At 36.7% G+C, this 18,030-nt stretch overlaps 1 protein-coding gene across 2 annotated transcripts in view; it reads left to right on the top strand.

Annotated features, from left to right (window-relative positions):
• Positions 1 to 18,030, top strand: part of cers6 (ceramide synthase 6) — a 38,697-nt gene that overhangs the window by 2,342 nt on the left and 18,325 nt on the right. For both annotated transcript variants that reach the window (XM_066688672.1, XM_066688673.1), the window contains exons 2-4: positions 6,866 to 6,971; positions 8,938 to 9,068; positions 16,281 to 16,338. In XM_066688672.1, coding sequence (XP_066544769.1) covers positions 6,866 to 6,971; positions 8,938 to 9,068; positions 16,281 to 16,338 — 295 coding nt within the window. The remainder of the gene's footprint in view (positions 1 to 6,865; positions 6,972 to 8,937; positions 9,069 to 16,280; positions 16,339 to 18,030) is intronic.

Here is an 18,030-nt window from a genome sequence, read left to right on the forward strand (position 1 = left end):
TTCATTACTGACTGTGCCTAGACCATGTTCCAGTGAATTAGAATATATTGTGTGAGGGAAGATTTCAGAGGGAAATTTGTTCAACAAATTTAAACAGAGCTTTTCTGCTATACAGAAACATGCACATTTTTGTTTATCCTCTTCATCTTGTACAGATTTACTATTTGTTTTCCAATAGTGATGACCTTATGCTACCCTTTCTGAACAATATTGAACTCTCTGCTGTCAGTGTTAAGCTTTATGATCATAACCACATTCAGCTTACCTCTTAGGAAAGTACCGGCTTTATGGTTTCATAAACCATTTTAGAAAACCGTTGTAATCCACTTACTCAAGCTTAGATCTTATGATTCTTGAGGTAAATCTATTTTTGTTCTGTATTTTTTCTTTTGAGTTCTAGGGGCACTCCTACACCTCGTGCAAATATGGATTTACAGTAAAGAAAACATGGTCAATAAAACTACAATTTCTTAATAGAAATTCACCAAATTCACAAAAGCTGTTGTAAGTAAAGAGACGTATTTTAAGAGATATTTGTGTATATTATTACTATTTTAATTTGCTTGACTAAAGTTTAGCCTCCAGGGTTTATTTTTTGTCGATTAATCAAAATGACTTGATTAACTATTACGATATGCAGAAAGTGATCAAAGCCTGCACCCTGTAACATGAACAATTGAATTGGGCTCCTGCTGTAGAGGGCTGCGGTGTCTGGGACAGCCAGCTGGCAGGAATGCATTCTTGCTTTATCATGTTTCCAAAGGTTTCATGTTTTATAGCTCAGCCCAGACTTCATTTACCAAGAAAATGGTAAGTGTTGGCTTAGACCCACATTTTTGAATTAATATTTCTACAAGTCAGCTGATTTTATGAGATATTGCAGAAATCTCTGAAAATATGATCTTCAGTGTGTTTGACATAGATGTTTTTTCTGTGCTTATTTATTTAACACAAAGACAGTAACATTTACTATTAAACTGCTCAAAACGTAATGGAAACAGGATTATATTTATTATTCCTTATAAATACATTTTGTCTCTACTTGTAATTTTCTTTGACTGTTTTGCTTCCTTGTGATCCAGACATTCAGGGCTGGTTTCACATACTCAGATTAGCACTAGTCTGAAACTATCCATGTTATTTTAGGTCAGGTAATCCAAGACTAGAGCAAATCTAGGTCTGTGAACCCAGCTGTTGGAGTCTGTGCTTTGCAGTGTCTTTCTCAGACAGTCTCTCAGGGAGGGAACAGTCCTTACAGAAGGAATGTGAGAAACACATAGTCGAGCCAGCTGGGAGATTACGGGTAGATGTCTCGGGAGTAATTTAATTAACTCTCCCTCTGTGCTGCCATTTTCCTTTGGCACGTTAGGCAGTCTGCATTAAAGCAAGTCATCAACGGGGAGCCAGATTATAGAAATGTAACGCACAGTGATATAAGGCAAACCCTGTTGAACATTGTTACTTTTAGCTCAGTGTTAAACTTTTGTGTAACTTTTCTTATAAACAGGTTGTGATCTTTGAATATATATTTTGTCTTTATTTTCCCATGATGGGTTTAGTTTATAGAATATAGTAAGATGCCATAGATGTGAGATAGACTTACTTTCTTACTTCTGATCCAAATAGAAATAAAAAATAAGGTGCATCATTTCATGTAACCAAAAATGTGATATGTTTTTAAATTATGGATGTAGGAATCCCCTCACAATATAGATCATATCTTACATTATTGTGACAGATTCTTGGAAGAAAAAACGATTTTCCTTGTGTTGAACGTGCATCCATTTAAGATTTTTGCAATCCATGGGGTCGTGTATAAGCCAACATTCATGAATAAAGTGATTTCTAATTATTCTGACTACTGTTTGCATAGACAGACATACATAGTTAACGAATGATGAATTGCTTTTATGTAGTGAGTGTCATGTTTTAATCCTTGTGTTTCTGATGTGTTTTCATCATGAATGAAGGATATAATTGTTTCAGTTACAGAATGGTTTTCAGGTTTTATACAATCCAAAGTTAAATCCTTGATTTATTTTCACCTGAACAAATTGAAAAGCATACACCCTTTAGGACGTGTCCGTGAAAACTAGCTCTTATTCCTCCTACCTCTTGTCTAGTTAGCATACAGAGATCACATATTTGTCTGAACTACATATTGCGATCTGTGACCTGCTGAACACAAATGCAGTTTCAGTGTACATTGTGTGTTATTGTGCTGTGCTCTGTCACTACCATTGGCATTCTCTGTCTAACTATGTCAGTCAAAACCAAACATATGAAAACAATAGCTGGTCAAATCATTGAAGCAAGGAGCACTGAGGCCACATCACGGTTTTCAACAGACAGTAGGTTTTGTGAATTAACTAGACAAGCCATTAGTCTCCCCACTGCAAAGCGAATGGTCTCCCCACTGCAGTGTTGAGAATTCACATACATTATTTAGGACCTGGAAATAATAGGCAAAATACTATAGAGGTAATTTGCAAGGAAGCTAGATATTATAGCCTCCGTGACCCAAATGACAGTGACTATAATTCATTACTTGTCATTCAAATACCATACATATAGAATTTGTATCAATACTCGTGCAAAAAGGCTAGACTTTTTCCTCCCAAACCTAGACAGGAAAATAAACATTCAGACCACCCACATATAACCAATATAACACTTATAACACATCAACACCATTCAAAAGCTTCAGAAGTCTGACTTCTGTCATTAAACTGTGCTTGTCATTTTGACAATTTCAGGCAATTTCAGCTGTAAACTCCAGGCATGTATCATCATCAGTTTGTATCAATGCCCTATTAATCACCTTTCAGAGTATATTTATGGTGATGGTCATCTTTGTTGTCATTCCTGGCAAGCCCCTATTACAGTGTAGTTGAGGTCATACAGCTGGAGAGAAGAGAGCTTGAACATTTGATATAAGAATACTAATAAAACCCACAAGAAAACATTGCATAGGATGTTCTGTCAATTTCCCTATTTTATTCCACTGTATTTGACAAGTTTGATACTTTCTTATTTGAATCCACTTGAAAATATAAGAATATATTACATATTCTAGGCATCTCTTAAAAGATAACCGATTTTCAACTTCAAGTGTCACTCACATCTGAAGCATTTTTTCCACAGCGTTTTGCACTGTGATGCTTGTATACAGACTATACCTTCAAATTATACTCTCTGAAAAAACATGGTGTAGCTTAAATAGTAAGCTGGGTCTCTGTTGGAGCACCAAAAGATTGGGACAGTATTCTATTATTTTTCATTTAAAAATCTTCAATTATTTTCCCCAGCGTTTTCGGAGCAATTAGGAAACAATTACTCAGCTTGGCATATGTATATTGATTTATTTATTTTTCTTCTCCTATCTTCCGTAGGAAAATAACAATTTGGCAGCTGGTACCTTTTCAATATGGCTCTGTCCGAATGTAATCCAAACCTATGACAGAACTGGGATTGTGCCATTTTCATCCAGAAATCAAACCAGTTAGGATTTTTAGGTTTCTTTTATTTGTTTTTTGTTTTTTGCACTCAATTATTTAGATTCCATTACAGGTAAAAATCAAAGTGACAAAATGCTGTAGTGTGAATCATTCTTAAGCTCTAGAATACATTACACACTGACCTACATAGTTAGATAATAGCAATTTTTTTTTATTTTTATAAATGATTACAGACCTTATTTCTTTTCACATAGTTAAAGTTTGAATCAGTCCTTGTTCTTTGGACATTGTACTTCGACTTAAGCTAATATGTCAAAGTAACCACAAGAATAAAGTTTGCTTTGTAATACCAGTTTAAATGTCTTTCTTTAACCATAAAATATCCGATTGTCTCGAAGGTAATTTAAAAAAGTCTATTATTGCCAACCTTTTTAGAAGGACCCAGTAATCCCTTCCATTTTCATATGTATTTGCACCTATATGTAAAAACCAATAGTTATTACATGTTTAATAATTTTACATTATTATTTACTGACCTGCATGGGATTGAACAGTTTTTTCTTTAATTGTTTCCTTTCCTTAGTGTAAAAGTCCACTTTAAAAAAAGAAAAAGATGTGCATGTGTGTGTATGTGTGTGTGTGTGTGTGTGTGTGTGTGTTTGGGGGGGGGTTATAATTCAGTACCACTGCCACTAGTCAACACTGACATTTGTAGCAATGTGCAATGTGCAATCTGCAATTCAATCCATCATTGTTAGCAAAGTAGAAGTAGACTTCTAACCCTAAAGGAAGTCTGTGTGACTTGGGAAATCTACCCTTTACACGAGCCTGCACAGTAAAGAACACACAAAAAAAAAACATAGTGAGAGAGGAAAAACACAAAATAATTAACTATTAACTAATCAAACTATTGAGATTCCAGTGACAAGATAATCGACATTAATATGCAATAGACATTCAGATTGCTTCTCTGAATGATTCTTCATCTCAGTTGCTCCCAGCAGTGTCTCTCTCGGAGGTTAATCCTGACTCCTGGAGACCGCAGGACTGTGCTGCAGGGTTGGTAACCTTATGTATGTTGATATAGTGAAACATGAGATAACACTGATCCTGCTACTTAACTTGCCAACTTCTGTATTGTGATACATGGCAGTACATCTTATCCATTATTTGGCTGACAAATAAAACATGTTTGTCTTTGCGTTTGATAATATGTGCTTCAAATATGGCATTGTTAGAAAGCAATCGGGGGGTTTAATGTTTTATTGTACACAAGAAATGGAGCTCAGGACAAATTACTTGTACTTTTTACTTTTTAGTGTTTCTATTTTAAGAGTGTATCACACACTTTTCACTCCACATCATGTAATTGAAGGGTAGAAGAATGGACTGGGGTTGATATGCAAAATTGACACTTGTACAGTTGTCCTGCTGTTTTCCTGACAGCTGAAGAAAATGCAGATTCCCTGCACAGAATAGCATTGACACATTATAATCTTAGGCAGTTGTCCATGTTGTCAGATGCCACCCTGATTGATTACACTGGTAAAGGACAGTTTTAATCTGGTGTAAAAAAGCTGAGAATCTGTAATGTGTGGTGCCGGCTGGGTAAACAATTGCGTTTCACGGCATTCACCCAAACTGTCCTCCAAATGTCATTGGTTGGGTAGGAAATCATTCATATTTAATGGTAATTATACTAATGTATGTGGAATTGTTACCTAATTTACCTATACAATTGTAATTGATCGGTTGTATCATGCACACTGGCCTAGTTTTATTTATTTCACATTAAAAGTGACCTGCTTAATTCAGGTTCAGCTATTTTTATCTGCAGTACAGTCTTTGAACACTCATTTATAAGCTGTGATTATTTTGAAGATTTTAGACTTATGAGGTGCTAGGATCTCTTACCAAAGAGTCTCTGCTTCACCTCCACTCACAAGGTGTCTTGGTACTGTTGGAAAAGAGAGAGAGACAATCTCAATTGTTCTAGGCTTGCATTCATTCTGAGTCTTTAGCCCAGCACAGCACTAAACCCATTATTTTTGTTTTAGAGTTTAACTGCAAAGCGAATGGCCTTCCACCTTAAATGAACTTCAGACACCATTACATCATTGATTTCTATTTCTGTCCACAAACTTGTGTAGACACTCAAGTCTGCATTCCTACAGGCATATTTCATGCAGTTTTGTGATTTCACAATCCACAAGTCTCAAAGAAAAAATCTACTTCAAAATATACATTTTAATACCAATCTTAAATCTGTTCTAGCCATCAAAAGCACATGCCAATTCTGTCTGTGGACTGATTGATCTCACAGACCCTGCTCCTGACAGTTACAGATTTCTTTTCACTGCATGCTGTTCATATTTATATGGGATATCTTCTTTAGAAGGGCACAAAATTGTTTTCTGTAGGCTCCTCTGTATTTACTTTTACCAAGGTTATGTGATTTAATTTAGCAGACAAGTGTCAAATGAGTTTTGAGTCACTTGTCTTGAGTTTGCAGTATCAAGATACTTAGCCTTAGAATCAGAACTTTCTTGTTTTTATTATTTACTTTTGGTAATTTGTACTCAAATCATATCTCCAATTACAGTATATACATATTCACATTTAATGCATGAGAACTTTGATGATTAATGCCATATTTATGAATCATCACGAGGTTAGGAGAACTGTCCCCAACAGCTGTAAGTTCTGTTGTACGGACACAATATGTTACATATGTTGAAGTGCTCCAAATAATTATCTTTGCATTCTTGAAGATGGTTCTAACATTTTCTCATTAGTGCCTCTACATATTTGATTAATTCAAAGCTTCCCCAATCTTAATCTCTAATATGCTGAGTTATTGCATGAATATAAAAAGCATATTACTTTATAACCTCCCACAGTCCTTTCTACATTAATGCGTAATGATCCATAGCTGGGTAATGTTCGTAGTCATTATTGCATGAGGCCTGGCATTCCTCAATTCATTTTCTCAATTAAGATATTTATCTTTGAACACTGATTCTATACACAGGATTTGATAATACTTCTTGGAGTAAGTGATTTTCAAGGGCAGCAGCATTGCATTCTACCTAGTTTAAAAAAATGTATACATTTAAATGTGCGTCAGACTCCTAAAAAAGCATCTGATGGTAGATGTTGAGGTGCAATTGTGAAACACTTCTACAAAGAATGGAAGAAAGAAATGTTTATGAAACTATTTATGGAAATGAGCTACTGTAATTATTGATATTCTTGGATATCTATCTGACAAAGTTTCTGTATGTAAGCACATTAAAACATCTTTTAGTGGGAAGTGGAAAATTCATAGCCAAAAATGGAAAACAAATGTACGTTATTTGCAATAATATAAGATTGGATGATAAAAAGTTTTGTATTCTTTTTCCCAGGTTTATTGCAAGACCATGTGCCTTAGGTCTAAAAATACAAGCAAATGGACCACAAAAAGCCCAGCCCAATGCCATTCTGGAGAAAGTGTTCACTGCAATTACAAAGGCAAGTAAAGATATCTGTCTTTTAAACAGAAACAACACCTACCAAGACAGGTTCCTGCTTGCCAACATGATTAATGCACATCTGTCAACTAATTACAACCCTACTGAGGGGTCACAGGTTTCTCAGTAAAGTTATACCACTCATGTTGGTTTAAAACACAAACATCCTGAGCTTCTGAAACAGGAAAGAACAATTTGAGATTGTAATTTTGTCATTAAGTACTATGTAGTTACAGTGGTGCATTGTGCGTCTGCTCCCTGTGACTAGACATTCAGGACTTCAAATATTCAGTTGCATATATTCAAATTATATTATGAAGTATACCTAAATTAAATATCAGCCAATCACATTTTAATAATCAGCATAATGGAAAACAAAACATTAACACTAAAGATGATCTAGTTCACTGGTAAATGAAGCCACACATATTTTCTTAATTCTACACATCCAGTTGGATAATTTTAAACACGTCCTCTGAATAATATTAACAAGCATAGGCATTATATATTGTTCTCTGTTAATGAAAAACTACTTTTTGGGAACTAATGTTTAGAACATATCTACACCGATCAGCCATAACATTATGACCACCTGCCTAATATTGTGTAGGTCCCCCTTTTGGCACCAAAACAGTCGAGGCATGGACTCCACTAGATCTCTGAAGGTGTGCTGTGGTATCTGGCACCAAGACGTTAGCAGCAGATCCTTTAAGTCCTGTAAGTTGCAAGGTGGGGCCTCCGTGGATCGAACTTGTTTGGCCAGCACATCCCACAGATGCTCAATTGGATTGAGATCTGGGGAATTTGGAGGCCAAGTCAACACCTTGAACTCGTGATTCATCAGACCAGGCCACCTTCTTCCATTGCTCCGTGGTCCAGTTCTGATGCTCACATGCCCATTGTAGGCGCTTTCGGCAGTGGACAGGTGTCAGCATGAGCACCCTGACTGGTCTGCGGCTACGCAGCCCCATATACAACAAACTGCGATGCACTGTGTGTTCTGACACCTTTCTATCAGAACCAGCATTAACTTTTTCAGCAATTTGAGCTACAGTAGCTCGTCTGTTGGATCGGACCACACGGGCCAGCCTTCACTCCCCACGTGCATCAATGAGCCTTGGCCGCCCATGACCCTGTCGCCGGTTCACTGCTTTTCCTTCCTTGGACCACTTTTGATAGGTATTGACCACTGCACCCCACAAGAGCTGCAGTTTTGGAGATGCTCTGACCCAGTCGTCTAGCCATCACAATGTGGCCCTTGTCAAAGTCGCTCAGATCCTTACACTTGCTCATTTTTCCTGCTTCTAACACATCAACTTTGAGGACAAAATGTTCACTTGCTGCCTAATATATCCCACCCACTGACAGGTGCCATGATAACGAGATTATCAGTGTTATTCACTTCACCTGTCAGTGCTCATAATGTTATGGCTGATCGGTGTATATATTAATACCAAAAATGAGGATTATTATAGGTTTATGAATGTAAAGAGCCCTGCTTTATTAATTTCACCACCCCCGCACATAGTACAATTGTCCTGTTTTTCCACAATACTTCAGAATGACACAGTCAGGCCTACTAAATTACTCCACTGTTCACTTTACCTTCAGACCTGTCCCATTTCCAATCAAGAAAAACACACATAGACCTGTAGCCTGGTTCAATAAACATTGAACGCTTGTAATAACACAGAATTGCTTAATAAGAGGAGATAAAAATCTATTCATGATTTGCGCTTATAGCCTTTGACTAGCAACAAAGGAATATGTAATCCGAACCTTTATAATGCATTCTTTTTTTTTTTTTACTTTTTTTTATGTATTATTATTCTTTTTAATACTTGTTTTGCTTTTGATAATAAATGCCATTTGTTTTGCTGATTTGTTAGTCATAGTTAGTTTGAAATGTTTGTGAAATGACTGTAACTATAAAGTCCTCTTAAGACCCCTGTGGTTTCCTGCTGTAGCACCCCGATGAGAAGAGACTAGAGGGCCTGTCGAAGCAGCTGGACTGGGATGTGCGTACCATCCAACGCTGGTTTCGACAGCGCAGGAACCAGGAGAAGCCCAGCACCCTGGCCAGATTTTGTGAGAGCATGTAAGAATATTTGTTCCTTCTCAAACAAATGTTAAAAATCCTTTGCTGGGCTTTAAACTTTTTAAATGTAACATCTCTCCATTACATCATGCAAGTGATTTGCATTCAGACAATGCTGAGATGGTATCAGAGGTATGTAAATATAATACATTTTATTATCTTACTAGAATATAGAAGAAGAGAATGGATGTGAATGAGCTGTGATTTTTAATGTAGGTTTTATACAGGATCAGTTCACTGCTGTATATATCCTTCAATTCTTTACTTAAATCAGCTGGAAGATGTTATGTTTTTAAAGGTTTTTCTTTAGAAGCTATTCATCCCCGCAGCAGATAACATCGCCAGATATTTCCAGACATGACAGAATAATTTTACAGACTAAAGAAACAACCACACAAACCACGCGCGCCAAGAGTGAACGATTGCTCACATTTCTGGGACAGTTTCTATCATGTCAGGTTTTGTGCAGTTAGTTCATGGCACACATTCGTTGTTTGGAATGCTATAAATACTGTTCTACAGTGTGCTTGTGGTTATCTTTATAACATTTAATCATATTGCATATTATATATTATATTATATAAACTCCTGACACTTTCCAATTGATACTTGCACTTAATTAACTCAGTTTAAGGAACCATTAAAACGCATGTTAATCAAATTACCAAATCAGTCAAACTGTATCACTGAATAAGCAGCCTTTTCCGAGCTTGAAGGGTTCTGCTTTTTGAGACAATTTTGTCATAACTGCCTTCAGAATCAGCCGAGTTCATGCTTTATCTACTTTATTAATGGCTATATCTGCAGCAGTGTAAAATGTAAGATCTGCATTTTTCTTCTTCACACGTCCTCCCCCATTCATGCGGTTTCCTTTCAATGTTTCATGATCATTTAAATTCAGTGTTTTGGTAGCTAATATGCTCATTACTTTTAGGAACTGTATTTGGATTACCTGCCCGCTGTTTAATATCCCTGAAAAGAAAATCCTTTAAATGGTCTGTCTGAAGTAAAACTACACAAAAGTGCTTTGTTTGCTTGTGAAAATCAAATAAGGTCATCCTCACACAATGGAATGGATCCATTTTTTTATTTTCTATTTTAGTGTACAGCCATAACTTACATATTACAAAGAAAAAAATATAATAAAATATCACACAAAATACATTTCTCATTTCTTCCACTTCAACACTCCACCAATTAGAGTGAGAAACAAATGGAGGCGTCAACATCTACTTCTGAATAGCCCTCCACAGCTGCTAGGTTTATTTTGGTATGAGAAATTATTTTGCTTTATCCAGCACTATTGTATTTTGAGGTGCCTTAGGCAATAGGTGCCTGTCAAAGTCTAAACATATCTCACACTAAGGCAGCTAACTTGACAACCAGAAAGGCTTACAAGGATGGAGCCTGCCTCTAATTTGTTTCCAAGAGGTTCTTCAGTCTGTCAAATAACTTGGTTGGCTGTAAGAACGAATCATGAATTTTCAGCGTTGCAGTGTTGTGCGGGGAAATGTAGGTTAGTTCTTCTCAGGTAGAAACTATTACATGAAGATGTGAGATTCAAAATAATGTGCTGCTCTGGATTGCCACTTAAATTATATACTAGGCTCCGGTTCTTAACTAGCAGTTTTTTGAACTGGGTAATTGATCTGCAAAGCTTTCAGACTGTGTAGAGGTCAAAGGCTTCTTTTCAAGCCTTGAAGAAGAATATTACCCATCAATACAGTATGTTTTTGTGTTTCCTCACAGTCATGACCATAACTGATATTACCCATGAGTTTTCATTCGTAAAGTAGCATTTTAAAGGGCTCAGTATCGCTTCAAGTGTGTGTGTCTGTGACCCTTGCTTGTCTGCTCTTGTCAGCCTGAGCAGTAGAGATGATAACATTACAGTTGTGCCCCTGAGACCTTCATACCACTACCACTGGGGCACATCTCTGACACTGGTGAGATCCAATCCTAATATTTGTTATAAATAACTGCGCTATAAATATGCGGTGAATTGATTAATAGAAAAGGGGAATTTGAATCCACGTCAAGGTGAATGGAGTCACGACAAAAAGCCTCCTTCACTGGTGGTGCATCGCTCTGTGTGAGGAGCGGTGGACACAGCCCGAGGCTAGCAGCTAGCGTTTCCCCCAGAATCCCCTTAATATCAATCACCCCAGGGGCGCATGGTCATTGTTTCCTGCTCAGGGAAGCACACGGGCTCCTGACAGAACTGTAGCCCTCCTGGAGATCAGTGGTCCAGCAGTGCCCTTGCTGTGCAGATCTAGGACATTAGGACATTAAAAGGTTCTGACAGCCCAGAGGACCGATACATTACGTGAGGGAATTAAAGAACGGAAAGTAGCATCATTTAGGAATTAAACATGAAGAGGCCTTTTTAGGCTGTAAAACAAAATTGGAATTGATGGTTTATTGGAGATATGTTGTGAGGGGCACGCAGATACTAAAACATATTTTTATAGAGAAAAATAATAGAAAGAATAGTTTTAAATAATCAAAAGCATCTGCTAAATGGGAAATGCACTGTAGGATCAAATGGAAAATGCTATTAATGCTGTGAACATTAATAGGGCAATGCAGTTTGCTTTTTGAAGGCAATATCTAAATTTTATATATACAGCTCTGAAAAAAATTAAGAGACTACTGCAATTTTTTCTTAAATCAGTATCTCTACATGTATGGCAGCCACTCCATTAAATTTGTATTTTTATTTGGAATTTGGGAGATATGTCAGTAGTTTATAGAATAAAACAAAAATGTTCATTTTGCAGTGCTCTCTTAATTTTTTCCTGAGCATACAGTGAGGGAAAAAAAGTATTTGATCCCCTGCTGATTTTGTACGTTTGCCCACTGACAAAGAAATGATCAGTCTATAATTTTAATGGTAGGTGTATTTTAACAGTGAGAGACAGAATAACATAAAAAAAATCCAGCAAAACACATTTCAAAAAAGTTATAAATTGATTTGCATGTTAATGAGGGAAATAAGTATTTGATCCCCTATCAATCAGCAAGATTTCTGGCTCCCAGGTGTCTTTTATACAGGTAACGAGCTGAGATTAGGAGCACTCTCTTAAAGGGAGTGCTCCTAATCTCAGCTCGTTACCTGTATAAAAGACACCTGTCCACAGAAGCAATCAATCAATCAGATTCCAAACTCTCCACCATGGCCAAGACCAAAGAGCTGTCCAAGGATGTCAGGGACAACATTGTCGACCTACACAAGGCTGGAATGGGCTACAAGACCATCGCCAAGCAGCTTGGTGAGAAGGTGACAACAGTTGGTGCGATTATTCGCAAATGGAAGAAACACAAAATAACTGTCAGTCTCCCTCGGTCTGGGGCTCCATGCAAGATCTCACCTCGTGGAGTTTCAATGATCATGAGAACGGTGAGGAATCAGCCCAGAACTACACGGGAGGATCTTGTTAATGATCTCAAGGCAGCTGGGACCATAGTCACCAAGAAAACAATTGATAACACATTACGCCGTGAAGGACTGAAATCCTGCAGCGCCCGCAAGGTCCCCCTGCTCAAGAAAGCACATGTACAGGCCCGTCTGAAGTTTGCCAACATCTGAATGATTCAGAAGAGAACTGGGTGAAAGTGTTGTGGTCAGATGAGACCAAAATCAAGCTCTTTGGCATCAACTCAACTCGCTGTGTTTGGAGGAGGAGGAATGACCCCAAGAACACCATCCCCACCGTCAAACAGGGAGGTGGAAATATTATGCTTTGGGGGTGTTTTTCTGCTAAGGGGACAGGACAACTGCACCGCATCAAAGGGACGATGGACGGGGCCATGTACCGTCAAATCTTGGGTGAGAACCTCCTTCCCTCAGGCAGGGCACTGAAAATGGGTCGTGGATGGGTATTCCAGCATGACAATGACCCAAAACACACAGCCAAGGCAACAAAGGAGTGGCTCAAGAAGAAGCACATTAAGGTCCTGGTGTGGCCTAGCCAGTCTCCAGACCTTAATCCCATAGAAAATCTGTGGAGGGAGCTGAAGGTTCAAGTTGCCAAACGTCAGCCTCGAAACCTTAATGACTTGGAGAGGATCTGCAAAGAGGAGTGGGACAAAATCCCTCCTGAGATGTGTGCAAACCTGGTGGCCAACTACAAGAAACGTCTGACCTCTGTGATTGCCAGCAAGGGTTTTGCCACCAAGTACTAAGTCGAAGGGGTCAAATACTTATTTCCCTCATTAACATGCAAATCAATTTATAACTTTTTTGAAATGCGTTTTTCTGGATTTTTTTGTGGTTATTCTGTCTCTCACTGTTAAAATACACCTACCATTAAAATTATAGACTGATCATTTCTTTGTCAATGGGCAAACGTACAAAATCAGCAGGGGATCAAATACTTTTTTCCCCTCACTGTATATATATATATATATATATATATATATATATATATATATATATTAAACCAGCAGGAACAGTTTTTATACACGCATTATACATACTGTTTGTTTTTTTGAATATATTTTCATCCATAGCTTAAATAAACTTTTCTAAAATTTTTATGTGCAAAACAAAATGATTATATATTCTCAGTCCAGTTTTTGTGGACATTAGAATCAAGCCAAAGGATGGCATATCAATTAATGATGTGTTTGTGTCTTTAAAAAAAAAAGGAGAGCCAAAAGGACTTCTTTTTTTAATTTTTAATTCAAAAAACAAACAAGTCTTGCAAAATGCTCATGCAGGCGATGCCAGCTGGAGTTGAACTTTGCTCTTGATAAACACAGTTGCCAGTGCATTTAAACCTCAATTCATTAAAGATCTCAGTCGAACCTTTTTAATGTAAATGGAGGCTTGCACTGACTCGCTGTTCAGTGTTCCTGAAGCAGAGAGAATTCCTCTACTGAATTGTATAGGGGGTGTCAGGTGGTGGTGTGAGAGTGTGTGATGGTTATGTTTTAAAGACTCAAAGAACACCAAAAAACAATGGTAAATCATTAGTGAATATTCTGGAAATTGTACAGTTACTTCACTACCATATTTGCTCAATGTGAGTGAACATAACTGTTTTAATACTAATGTGTCCTGAAGTAGCTTTAGGATTTATTTACTTTCATAATAAGATTTCCTAATCCCAGATTTGTACTGTCAGTTATAGTAGAAATAACATTAGTTTAGCAATATATAAAAGAGACCTCATTGGGCCTTGTTTAGATTTCCCATTGCCCAGTTGCTACGTAAGTGTTGGCATATCCATAGGTAAACAATCCTTCTTTTTCGTGTAATACAGTTAGCAAATAAAAGGAACAAAGACCACAGCTGATCAGTAAAATTGATAACCCAGAATTTCCCCGTATTGAAAATGTTTTACAAAGTGATCTGATGGAATTACATTGGGAATAAGACTGCACTTTCATGTTGCATTATTAAGATAAGAGCCTGCTCTGAATAAGTGCAATACAGCTTCACAGTTTCCTCTTCTGACACATTCTAGTCATTATAAATTAGGCTTGTATGAAAAAATAAAAAAATCCTGTCAGCATTTGTTATACTCAAGTAAGGATGTAGTTACACTGCATCTTGTTTCAAAAAGTTAAATAAATACAAGCATTAGACAGCTATTATTTGGGAGGAGTGTTCGTATGGTGTTTGTTTCATACATCTGTAGAGATATTTATATCTATGTACTTGTGTGTGTAGACGTTTTTATTAATCATGTCTTCTCTACAGGCTCTGCTTGCTACTTCTCATGTTTGACCTATTTATAAAAAGCACATGACTTGTGTCTGATATATATATATATATATATATGAAATCTGGTACCGAAACCGAAAGAACATTATCTGAAGGGTGTTCTGTTCTCATCAAAAGTCTCAGCTTGTGTTTGTGTACTTATTAGTTCTGAGGAATGAAATCAGATGTTTATTAAACATGACCAGTTTGCAAGAGCTGGGATAAACCTCTGTGTTCTGAATGGCAAATGAACATACTGCATGCTTGGGTAATAAACAGATCTTATTTGCTCTTCTTATACAGGTAATCTATGTTTGTATGGACTATGACCCAATTGATACACTTGCCTATTCTGGAATGACACTAATGTGTGGTTTGATAATTTCTCAAAACTTCTACCAGCCCATAAACTTGAATAATGATACGTTTCCCCAGTACCATAAAATGAAATAAAACTAAAACATTGCACTAAAGAAATAACAAGACACATTTTAAATCTTTCAACCTAATATGTTATATAGTTTGATGTTAAACAGAATATATTCTTACTTCTATTTTGAACTACAGGGATACAATTAACGAATCATCCAAGATTTTAAATAGAGTCATTAGATGTTAGAAACGAATATTTTTGCTGTGGGTAGTCTCTGAAAGCAGGTTGTCTGCCATCAGATTGGATCTGTGGATGACTGGGACATGGGGGCTAGACCAAATAAAAACTTTGATCTCCCTGTGAATCGTAAATAACAAAGGTATATCCTTCTGCATTTTGATTTATAAGTAGTAGAAAGTGACTTCTGATAGTACAGTACATTTAAAACATGATATGACACAGGTTTATATATTCCCATGATCATAGAAAGATCATAAAAAATACTGAATTGACTTTTCATAATGTATGTTTGTGTGTATGTGTGTTCAGCATGCATTCACTCCCTATTCCTTTGTACAGTTGTAGCCCCTCATGGATAATATAATAATTTATATTTACATGGGTGATTAGACATGTATTAGTTAATATAATTTGTCTCAGACCTTAATTTGATACAGCCTCCATAATCTTGTATTCATGTCTGTAAATGGCTCTACAGCCTATAATTAGGCCTGTGTTTCTTTATTATTATGCAGATTGTAAACTTCTTTCAAATTCCATTATGCTATTCATTTTTCTGTCCTCTATAACGACAAGGAAAGAGGCATTTGGGGTCATTATGTCTTCAGCTGCCGGGAAGATTACTAAGCAGCACCAAGGTTATTTTATGATCGGAATATCATACCCAACTTAAGGTGTGAAGGTTACTTTATTACAAGTTGCTGTTTTTGTAGAGATCTCAATCATGTATACCATGGTGCACTCCACATATGTGTATAATCTGCAATGCTACCCTTGCTATACATGCATAAAAGAGAGATGCTTCTGTGAGGTTTTCTAAAAAGTAATGATTGGATTATAAGCAGCAGAGCTACTGTTAATTGTGTTTTTTTCTCCTCTATTCCCACAGGTGGAGGTTTACATTTTACCTATATATATTTACATATGGAGTGCGGTTCCTGAAAAAGGTGAGCATTTGTACAATCTCTGATTCCTAATTCAGACTAAAGAGATGGTACTGAATGGTGCACTGAAGTATTTCTTCTTTTAAATCAAACTCTCTAAATCTGACAATTTGTGTAGTGAGAATGAGAGCTGAAGTTCAGTGTGTGTGATTGTGACTGTGGTGTTTGAATGAAGTCTGCACAATTTACAGTATTGTAGTTAATGCTCCAGAAACTTTACACTTTTCTTCATATTGAATATAAACAGAATGTATGTTGATTTCAGTTTTCTCCTTTATTTTACATACAAACATACATAGAAGACAAAATATATGTAGTAATATGTGAATTGGGTATAAGGACCAATTTTACTATAATGAATATTAATATATAATAAAATGTATGTATAATTTGCATCCTGGAAGAACACCTATTAAACTTAAAGCTCTTCGTTCCTTTTAAAATATTTTTTTTTCTAACATTTAAACAAAAAGGGGTAAAATGTGAACCATCCTACTGCAGCTTTGCTCACTAAGCTTAAATAATGTTTATACAGCAGCAATAAAAGTTGTCAGCAGCTCCTTGTGAATACAATTAAATGATTAGCATCTTAGGAGGACTGATACTACAGGTCATTCCCTACAGCACTGTCACAGCCAGCGCAGCGTGCTGACTACAGCCAGGCAATTAGCAGTGCTTGTCAGCATTTTCAACTATAACACGGAGAGCCATGAGTTTCAGATGCTACTGCAGCTTTTTATTATAATATACTATACAAACATATATATATATATGTGTGTGTGTGTGTGTTTCACTCACAAGAGGGACTAAACAGTCACTTATGTAGAAGTTACGTGCTGAGGGATTTCCCGTTTTGGTTGAATTCTTTGTTTTTCAAAATCAAAATATATCAGTATGTGAGAAATGTATTGCGTTTTTGTGACTCTATGTACTATGGCATTCTCTTCACCTCATCGTACGTTATGGTAAATCGAATACAAAATGTGGCTGCAGTTATAAGTAGATGGCAGCTTAAATACCCTCATAATGCTGAGTGGACTGATGAAAATGCAAAATGTGTTCAGTGTGTGTAGGAGATCACGTGGTCTGCTTTGTGTTACATCTTGTTTGACAGAGAAGTGAGTAAATGACTTCACTACACAGAGCTAACGCATGGCTCTCTAGCATGTATTCATAGAAACAGGTAGGGAAATGGAGTTGCTCTAGTAGAATTGTCAACAAAGCAATGAGTCAGTGAGCAATGAGTCAATTCGGGCTACCTTTTCCTTCATAGCATTTGTGAACTTTATTTTAAAGCAACATTAACCATTGGCAGGGCTCTTTGTCCTTTTCTAAGTAATTGATTTGTGCATGTGTACAAAGTAATGCCCATATTGTATATGTCTCCTCTCAAATGTCCATGTCTCCTTCTTAATCGGATAAACTACCACATGTAGTCGATGCTCATAAGTCAACTGAAAGAGAATGGCTTAATATCTTTCTGTAGGTCAGAAGCATTTGTTAGCTGAGGCAGGCCTAACATATCAAAGCACTCTCATTTGTTAAGTATTTATTCATATAATAGCAGTTCACTCGTTGCTCCTTGTGTGAAGCTACCAGACCTGCTATATTTTACACAGTGTAACAAATAATGTTATACAAATAATAATATACAAATAATAATAATATATAGTACCACAATGTGTTAAACCCGTT

The sequence above is a fragment of the Amia ocellicauda genome, chromosome 16, assembly GCF_036373705.1.
Source record: "Amia ocellicauda isolate fAmiCal2 chromosome 16, fAmiCal2.hap1, whole genome shotgun sequence".
In the NCBI taxonomy this organism is placed as follows: Eukaryota; Metazoa; Chordata; class Actinopteri; order Amiiformes; family Amiidae; genus Amia; species Amia ocellicauda.